This window comes from Conger conger, chromosome 10 (assembly GCF_963514075.1).
Source record: "Conger conger chromosome 10, fConCon1.1, whole genome shotgun sequence".
Classification (NCBI taxonomy): domain Eukaryota; kingdom Metazoa; phylum Chordata; class Actinopteri; order Anguilliformes; family Congridae; genus Conger; species Conger conger.
The window spans coordinates 6074257-6085040 of NC_083769.1; the positions used below are offsets into that span (position 1 = coordinate 6074257).

A 10784-nucleotide genomic window follows, 5' to 3' on the forward strand; every position below is an offset into this window, starting at 1 on the left:
ATAAAATGTGCCTACCGCTTAGTTTAAGAAAAAACTAGATGGCATCCAGCCTGGTCTTGAAAATCCAGTGTTTCTGCCTCCACTATGACCTGACAAGCTGACACAGTGACCACAATGTGTGTGTGAAAACATTTCCAAATGTCCGTTTGGAATTTGCTTTTTGCTAATTGTCATTTGTGCCCCATGTTCCATGTATGGCTGAGAGCATCACTGTATGGCCTCAGACATGGGTCATGCATTTAAAATATTCTTACTCTTCAGACACTGGTGAAGCTCACAAAGATCCTTGAGAATGGTTTTTAACCTAAACCTAAAAAGATTCTGAGGAGTATTGGTAAAATTTGAGGTTTCTCTTAAAAAAGGTAGTTACACACAAATACACACAACACTACAGCACCCAAAAGGGTTAAAGTTTTTCAACAAAGCTCTGCAAGGGTCCTTAACCACAGTAGTGGTGCAATCTACTCAATCTGAAGTGTAGGCAGGGGATGAATTAACCACCACAAAAACCAAGTGACAGTTGAGGTGCAAACGAACAGGTAAACGGTTGAATGTTCATGTGTTTGAAATTACTGTTCACCACTGTTCAGTGCTCTTGTTTTTCAGATGTTCTTTTTTTATTTATTTACTAGGGACAGTGCACATTAATCAACATTTTCAGTTTCCACATCAATGTAAATGTGCCAGAGTTAGCTAATGAGCTAATTTTCATCTGTAGTCCCTAACCTGCATGTCTTTGGACTTTAGACTTTCAGTTGTCTGTTTAGAAAATGTGACAGACCTTAAAAGGAGAGGGAGGTGCACATTCTTTTTCGAATTCTTCACTGGAATTTTTTTTTGTTTTTATTATTATTTTACAAAGATACTGTATTTATATTATTCGCAGTGTAGTGTAGCCTATACTGAAACTGCTGGCAGCCAAGCCGACTTGTTTACATTCATTTTATTCCCTAGCTGCAAAAATTGGGTCATTTGCCATCTCAAATTATATTATTTCCTGCATGTGGCCTGATTTTGAAGTTGATGTTGATGCAGAAAATGAGCCGTCGCAAAGTATCATTTGTTTACATATAGTTTATATTTGATATACTTATACTGTATAAAATATATATATATATATATATGTATATTATATATACATTTTATATTTTTCAAAATACCTGTCTTTTTGCATCACATCCATAACGCAAGTTATTTGTCACATTTAAAATATTGTTTAAAATATTGGTGCTATGATAATATGCATGAACATTTATCATGTAAGGGGAATCATTTTGTTTGTAATTTTGTGTCCAAATGTCACATCCATAACGCTGGAGCTTCAGAAAACGTTTTTTCTACATTGTGTCTACATACAATTGTGTGTATAAAAATAGTACAAATACAAATGGCACATGCCCAGGGCATAACCTACATTGTAGGTTTCCCAGCAGCCCATTGTACCAGCCATAACAGCCATTGTTTCTAACAAACTACCTGCGACCACTGCAGAGAAGCAGAACAGACTGAGGCTCGTGGAAAAGTGCTTAGTCAGAGCCATCTTCCCTCATTGGTCGTACTGAGAGGTGCTGTGGCTCCCACTCAAGGTTTCATGGGCCTCAATCTATACAGACGACCTCACCACAGGCCTCTGTGTGTGTTTCGGGGGTTGGGAAACGGACAGACAGACAACCACCTGAAGATGTTGTTTGAGGGTTTCCTGACCCATTCTGACAGCACTGTGTCATTGCCGTACCATTTTCCCCAATGGCAGCCATGCAGCACATACAGCACATACAGTATTACATATTGGCTATTTCAATCAAAAATTATGATGATTACTATGATTACTATGAGCCAAATTTAAAAATCAGTTTCATATAATTTGTGCCAAATGTAAGGTACAGTTCCAGAACAGGCATTTTAAACCTGTTTTAGACCTGAAAATGATGACGAAAGATTAATAATGTATTACGTAATGTAAAACATCTTACAAAGAAATGAACACTTAGTCTACAAAAGAACAGTTAAAACTGTTTGTAAAAAAAAGATTGTTGAGAAAAAACAAAAAAAAAACACAACGTACAATGTATTGAAGCTTTTCTATAAATAAAGCCAGTTCTTTTTTCAGTTATAATTTTTTTTTTAAAGGAGAGGGTGGAGTGAGAGGCTTTTCAAGCGACCATAACCATGGCAGAACAAGTGTGAACAGGAAAGCAAAGGAGCAGCTGGAATGACACAGAATCAGGACCAGCTGACTGACCCAAATCCACACACCTGAGATTCCAGAACTCTCTCAACTGAAAATGCCAGTGGGCTTAACCGCAGCCAAAGGAGAACCAGTCGAACCAGATTATAGCATGTCAGAGTAACCTGGGCCCCTCCCTTGCCTGCCAGCTCCCACAAAAACCACATTCATTCTTGCCATGTAACTACTTAGCAGAGTTCCTTTGTTTTTGCTATACACTGATGGCAATCGAGTATGAGTTCAAAAGATATACATGAGATAACAGATCTGAATTTCAGCTTTTATTTCCTGGTATTTTTATCTAGATTTGTTACACAATTTAGAAAATATCACCTTTTGTCTCAGACCACCCAATTGTTGGGTGAGCAAAAGTATTAGAACAAGTGACTGACACGTGACACTGACATGTGTTTCTTGTTGCCCAGATGTGTCCAGTTAAATTGATTGGATAAATAATAAATAGTTCTACTCTTGGTTTTAGCCCTGGGTTTTGCCTGTGAAGACTGCATGTGTTAGAAAAGATAAACCAGCAAAAAAGAAAAACCGCAACACATCAGTCAGTGACATCACAAACAATCTCCACAGGGCAGGGGTGAAGGTATCTCAATCAACCGTTTGAAGAAGACTTAGAGAGCAGCAATATAGAGGCTATACCACAAGATGCAAACCACTCAACAGTAGTAAGTAGTAATCGGAAGGCCAGATTACAATTACAAAGTTTTATGGACTGATGAGACCAAAATTAACCTCAAGCAAAGTGATGGCAAGTGTGGAGAAAGAAGGGATCTGCTCATGATCCAAAACATACAAGCACATCTGTGAAGCACGGTGGAGGAAGTGTCATGGCTTGGGCTTACATGGCTGCTTCTGGAGTGGGCTACCTTATCTATATTGATGATGCAACTCATGATGGTAGCAGCAGGACGAATTCTGAAGTCTACAATAACATTCTGTCTGCCAACTTACGGAGAAATGCATCCAATGCATTTCACCTCGTCAAGAGGAAATTGAAGGGAAAAAACCCCCCGAAACAAACAACAACTAAAAGTAAAAGCCTGGAAAAGCATCACAAAAGGAGAATGAAACAGTTTGGTGATTTAATTTACTTAAATACTCTCTGTTCCCATACTTTTGCTCACCTATAAATTGGGTGGTCTAATACCAAAGGTGCTATGTTCTAAGCAGTTTAACACATCGAGATGTAAATACCAGGAACTAAGAACTGAAATTCAAATTCAGGTCTAGTGTTCATATTTTTATCTAAACCGCAAATGTATTCAGTGTATTGCAAAAACAAAGGAATTGGCCTTGCATTAATTACATTACATTTTTCCTGTCCCAATACTTTTGGAGGGGACTGTATATCCACCAATATAACCTCGAGAAGTTATGTTTATTTGCACAGATGGACAGACAGCTTGTTTAAAAAGATATGTGGTCAAAACCATCGGTTTCAGGCCCAGCTTTCAGTTTCACTGAACTACACCACTGCTCAGTGTCCTCACACTGTTCTCACACTGCTCCCCTGCACGGCCTTATTCTGATCATTCCTAAACGGCCGACACCTGCAGCAGTCAAATATCAACAGTGACAACACGGCACAGGTCTCTCTCTCTCTCTCGCTTGTCAACCAGAGCGGAGCCTAAAATACACTTCTTCCACAAAGTGATTTCTTCTTTTGCGGTACGCTGGATGATTAGACAATCAGTCCAAGAAGTTGTCTGATTCAGACAATAGAAAAACTGAACACGTTTTGTCCATCAGGTTTCACAGGGACAATGGGAGTCACAAAATGGAAGCCAAAACTCCTGAGGGAGGTACAGGGCTGGTCCCTCACTAATTAAACCTTGTGTTCTGCCCACACTTTGCGTTCAACTGCCGCATTTTAGCATATTAACATAACTAGACTCCAGGGATCACTGGTCTCAGCAGTTAATATTTTCAATGTTCAATGAACGAGCAACATCATGGAAGAAATGTATACAAGATACAAGATTCTATATTGTTACTTCCCATTATACAGGTATAAGAGAGTAAGAGAGTAAAATTATTTGGTTTTGGCTCCTCGCCATTGCAGCAATAGAAATAGTGCAAAAATTACACGATTACCTCTCTGTTATTATTTACCAATGATGGCCAAAGTAATTAGGTGCATTAGGTGCGCAAGAAGAGATTTCTGATAGAATGCGACTAGCCTACAATTGAATTAATGAATGAGAAAAATTCAAACAAGACACGGTTTTGTGCCAGTCCATTCGAATGCATTAGAAAATGGCTAAATGGCTGGGAGCAAACAAGCCTGCAGTGGCACATCCAAGGCAAGCCTGGAGGACAGTGGATGACTTTGTCCCTTATTTTTCTGTGTGCTACCAGATCAATGACACCCAAGCAGTTTCCCCCAAAGTGTCCGCCGGGTGAAGAATGCAATTAGAGACACACCCTGGGGATTGAGCGAGCCACAGGAAAACCTGTTCACAGCTTGGCCCAAGTTCAGCATCTCAAATGAACAATCGCAACCATTAATGACAACCCGCACATTTTAACCTTTAACGGGTTGAGGAAAAGGCGAATTACTTGTGCTGTAAAGGGAATTTATAATGAAGTTGCGTCACAAAGCCAGCTGCATCACTGTGCAATATTTAGAAGGCCAGTCCTGACAAAGTGCTGCAACAATAAAAGAATTAACCGCGAGTTTTGGTCCAATGCATTCGAAGCCTTTCCCACACACACCTCGGAGATCACAGGAAACGGTGGCATAAACAGCTTTACCTTCAACCACTAACAACCAGCACATTGTATTTGAAATTAAACTTATATACAGACTTATATACAGTACATCCATTTCGGGTGAACCACGTCACTTAGGGATTGCAGGCAGTTCTATACACAGACCCCCATTTTGGAGAAATGTCAAATGGAAATTATAGTCCGGACTTCAGCTTCATATTCAATGTTTCATTTCAAATCCAACTTCCTGGATGTTTAAAATCCAGTAAAATTAAATACAGAGCCAAAACAACAAAAATTGTGTCACTGTCCCAATACTTATGCATTTATATAATCTTACTGTACTTTAATAAATGTTTAGCCTACATCAATAACTGCACTATGCAATTTCTTAACATTGTAAGAAACAAGTTCAGGGCCCTGAAATACATGGAATCCTAGCAACAGCACAGGAATGCAAATTCAATCAGGGAAACAGCATCACGCGGAACAGCGGCTAATGACTCAAAAATACAGCTGCGTCCTTCCTGGTTTTATAAAGAGATGATAATTCAGAGATGAGACAGTTTTGACATCACCTTACAGGCATGAAAGCGCCACCAATCACAAGTATGTTGGCAACAACCTACAACACAACAGACAGTGATTGGTGTACATACTTCCACCAGGACGGCACCCCCATATTAGCAAGCTCTTTGGAATTGTGACATAAGACAGCAAATTACTGTGCACAATAAACAGAACAAATCAGCTGGAGTTTGGTATACCTCTCTGGAATTATGACTGGAAGAGAGACCAATATTTTATGTTGTGGCCATGTTTGTCAGCAAAGGAGGACTGCATACAAGGAGAAACGCGTCCTGCCTACTGTCAAATATGGAGACATAATGAATTCAACATAATATTTTGCCAGAAAATATGGTTGTCTCTGCTAGGAAGCAGCTTGGTTGTACAAAGATTGTTCAGCATTACAATGACTCCAAACATACATAAAAACAACAAAGGATCAACCAAGTTCTGCAATGGCCAACTCAGTCTCTTATAGGTCCATAACTGCAAACCTAAGGACATCAATGATTCTAAAAAGTTCTGCATGGAGGAATCCCTCCAAATGGGTTTTGTGGCTTCATCACAAATTATAGGAAAAGGCTCATGGCTGTCATCTTTGCCAGTGGTATTTGCACAAAGTATTAACCAGGGGTGCCAATAATTTGGAAGCATTTTTGTGTAAAACTCTGTTTGATTCATTTTAATCATTAATAAAGCACACAATACACTTTCAAAAATAAAGCTTATGTCAATAAATATAATTTTTTTTGTTTATTTCTTGTGCATATTTATCAAGGGTGCCAATACCTGGACCTGCCTGTACTGCATATCAGCTGTCACTGCTGCAGCTGCACTACTGATGGGGAGAGCACACGCAAGCAGGCGCCCTCCCCAAGACGCCCCCATATCACACTGCACCCCCATATCACACTGCAGTTCACACACCAGGCTCAAGCAAGAAAACGACACAGGAAGTAACATCATGTGCAGCTCTTGCAGATTTCTGAGAGCGCAATCGACCAATGGGGGTTGCTAGCAAGCTGAGGTTTTGAAAAAGATGCCCAATTCTTAAATGCCTGTGGGTTATACTGTGAAATGTGGACTGAGATCAAATCCCAGCCGAGCATTCACCTTACAAAGAATGGTACCATGGACAAGATAGGCTGGTGTTCCAATTTTGACACCCCCCGCCCCCCAAACCCCTCTTTACTAGCAGTTTTGATTGCTCATTTTATTTGTGTTGCTGCTGGTGGATCTCCAAACACACACAAATACCCCTACATTGTTATGCATTGCTCACTATAGTAAAGTCAAAAATCAGAATCTCCCAAGCTGAAATGCAGGACATTCCTGTCATATTAAAAAAATACAGATACATTTCAGGCTCAATGATTGTTATCCCACTTTCTACTGCAAAGATGGACATTATCTGCATATTAAAGATTATCAATCTAGAGACAGCTTTCTAAAATGGCCTGGGCAAAAAAAGTTTTTTAGAAAATGCGGATACGATTATTGTTTCAGGTGTGGCTGTCCTGCCACATGACCCGTTTAACAAGGGGACTTTTTTTTACCAGCCTGAGGTAAACACCAGTATTCCAGCCACTCATTCACAAGCCAACTAGGAAACAGGACAAGAGGGCATGGATGTATACAACTACATGAAGTTATGAGACTGCCTATAAATCGAAATACTGTCCAACAAAACCTTTTTCTTCTTTTTTTAACATATTGTAGCCAACTTCGTAACAGCATATGTAAGCAGTTATCCTTAAAAATGTCAGGAGACGGAAGATATAGGCTCCATCAAGTTCTCGCGCTCGATACACCCACCAAGAGAAATGCCCATTGAATGGTTTAGAAAGCTAATTTGTCACACGTTTGAATCAGTGACGCGTACAAAAAAATTACAAGGTTTCCAACGTAGCCATTAGATAGGATTTCAGCATGTCCAATTCAGCACGGTTACGTAGATGACACATTGTTGCTTTGTGTGCACCTGTAATTCACTAAAATAGAGTGTAGCTAATAACGTCACCGCGCCGCATTTATTAGAAGGGGCTGAAGTTATAACTGCAGCTGTCTTTAACGTCTGGCAAAAAAGAAAACTTGTTTAACAAATTAGGGTAGGCTAGTATAATCAAAGTAGACTTGGCTGCTTTATTTTTTGGATTAAGCCAATTCGTTAAAATATTACATAGTCAGTAATAAACACAGCACACACAAAACTACATTCCGAATAATAGGCTACACTGAAACCTACACTGAATTGAGCTGCAAAAATTCGATGCAAATGATAGTTCACACCAACATGCGACATGAAACCGGTAGAGCGACTGGTGTTGTAGAAGTAGCGGGGTTTAGGCTACTTACCATGTGGGTATTGTTGATTAACCTGTCACCATATCCTCGAAGTGCCTCACAGGTGTCTCCTCCCAGATCCCTTTTGGTAACTTTGTGTTTACTTGAAGAAAAGGGCCAATACTTAGCTAAGTTCGATCTCGCAACATGAACATTTCCATGTATTTGCTTCTTTAGAAATTCTGTATGTCCATTGCCCCTGATGGTACCGACCTGAAAAGCTAATCCGAACGCTAAATGGAGCAACACAAGCAAAACGCAGTGTCGCATTCCTCCCATGTTTGCTGTGCGGCTGAAGTTCACACAGACGGGGAAATGTCCATATATACAACCCAGATGTCGCTAACTGCGCGTCCTCTGACAACACAAGCAAACCCCGTTCAACTGGCTCCGGCCAACATAATCATAACGAGACAAGGAGCAAAGCTGTTTAAAGTGGTGCGTGGCTAGTTTCGCATTCGGTCTGCGCAAGCTTCGATCGGTTCCTTCCGAAACGTGTTCGTGTTAAAAAACGCCTGTCAAATGTAAATAGCCAAATAATACTCCTGAACCACTGCGTCTTTTATTTCATTTGAGAATTTCTCATATTATCTATAGAAAGCCACGCCTTCTTACAGGTATGAGGCGGAGATTGGCTGCTACATCTCTGACTCCCGCATTGATTTTTTTTTCTGATTGGTTTGAGTCCAAGTTTAGTGCAATGTATATTTCTATGCTTGTCACAGAGAAGTCAAGCTTGGTTGAGTGATACCCGTCGCAACATTATCTATTTTTATTGACTGCTATCAGTCATTTTATACGTGAAGCTAAACTAAAATGAAGATATACATTATATAATATATGTAAAAAGTATCCACACTGTGCAAACTTGAGCAACATTACAGAACGTCACAATACCAGCCTTGTAACCGGACCCAGTAAAGATCAAACACTGGGTCCCTTGGCTGAATATCATGTCACATGCGCACCTCAGCACAGATTAACAAATAAAAACAAAAAAAAATTCAAAACGCATTATGACAAATAGAGAAAGTTCAGCGAACATTGTACATCAATTTTCATGAAGACATAACCCATACATAACTAATCAATTCAGTTCCTGTGTTATACGCAATGGTACACATACATGTATATCTTTATTAAATAGGCAACGTCTAGGTGCCTCAGTTTGTTTTGATGAAAGTAACTTTAATTGAAAAGAAGATAAGTTTACAAGGTTTTAATTCAATACCTTGATTTGTGGCGAAATCATCCAGCACATAAATGCAACAAAAGCTACATGCAGCCTTTTTTAACGTTAGTTATTGGTCATTAGTATGTTTTTGTCGTGGGTTAGCGACAGCATAATAAGCCATCCAACCTTGAAAAACTTGGCTACCTATAGCTATTTTCCTCTCTAACTAGCTGATCTTCAAACCTCACCACCAAAACTAGCTAACTACGTAATTCTGCATCATCACATTATTAAAAATTGGGAATTTCCCAGCAATCGTTGCATATCAGAAAAGAAAGTGTTTGCAATAGGTCACATTCTCTGCACGTTTGACACGCACCTATTTTAACATTTTAAATGTATTAACCACGAAGCCGAATGGTTTGTGCGATTGACAGTATATGGCCTATTGTAACGGCCTTTTAGTGCCGGCTTTAATATTCAATTCCAAATGTTCTGGCGCTGTGGAAACATGATGTATTTTTTGACTTACTTCATGGACACTTGCTTTAAAACATGAACACCTCCATTACCCACTATTGCAGGAAGCAGGTCGTCAGAAACTGCACACCAAAACTGCTTGTGTCAGTGGAAATCAGATACTAAAACTGATAAAAACATTTAAAAACCCAGAAACTGAGTGAACATTTCCTTTAACTGTTAATCTCAAGAGCCCTGGTTGTGGCAAGCAGAAGTTTGGAAAATGCGGAACAATTTGAATAATGTGTGTCTGAATCCCAAACTCGAAGCACTGTAAGCTGGGCCCCGTATTTGTCATTTAGCGGACCCTGTATACTGTACATGAGTGGCAAAATGTGATTTTAAGCACTGAAAGCCTCCACAAATAAAACAAGTATGATAGCTTTGTACAAGGCTGCACACAACAGCTAGTGCTGCTTATCTAAATGTGGGTGTTGTAGGTGAGCCTGTGTTATTACTCCAGTTCCTCTCTGTTGTACTGCAGAGTGTTAATCAGTTTGACTCGTATCAGCACAGCCTGCTGACAAATGCTATTCTTATCAGGTATGGCACACTGAATGAAAAACACTGCTGAAGATGTTGAAATTAACCTTGGCCTAAAGGAAACAGAGTTGCCAAGTACACCTTAAAAAAATGCTTCCGGCTAGAATGGAATATATGAACTCTCTCTCTCTCTCTCTCTCTCTCTCTCTCTCTCTCCCTCTCTCTCTCCCTCGCTCACTCACTCACTCTCTCATATACATTCATTGAGCACTTTATTAGGAACACACCTACTTATTCGTGATTTCAACTGTAGCATGATTGTTGGTGCCATTTCTGTAACTGCTGATCTTCTGGGATTCTAGAGTTTACTGAAAATGGTGCGAAAAACAAAAAACATCCAGTGAGCAACAGTTTTGGTGGGCAGAAACATGGTATTAATGAAAGAGGTCAGAGGAGAATGGCCACACTGGTTGAAGCTGACAGGAAGGTGACAGTAACGGAAATAACCACACGTTACAACAGTGGTATGCAGAAGAGCATCTCTGAACACACAACGCATCATAACTCTACGTGGATAGGCTACAACAGCAGAAGACTGAATGGTGAAAAGAGAAAGAATAAAAACAGACAGGAAGCTTATTCTAAGGTATGACTGAGTGAGTAGATGACACATCCTGGTCAAGACACATTCTGGTGGCTGTATGAAAAAAAACATGGCCTTTATTAGGTCAATAGGTCTCAAGA

The 10784-nt window shown here is 39.7% G+C and overlaps 1 protein-coding gene across 2 annotated transcripts in view; it reads right to left on the minus strand.

Moving 5' to 3' along the window:
• The window catches only part of LOC133138852 (sortilin-like), a 38051-nt gene extending 29613 nt beyond the window's left edge, over positions 1-8438 (minus strand). For both annotated transcript variants that reach the window (XM_061257956.1, XM_061257955.1), the window contains exon 1: positions 7877-8438. In XM_061257956.1, the coding sequence (XP_061113940.1) occupies positions 7877-8143 (267 nt within the window). In that variant the 5' untranslated portion in view covers positions 8144-8438. The remainder of the gene's footprint in view (positions 1-7876) is intronic.
• Between the last annotated feature and the right edge of the window lie 2346 nt (positions 8439-10784).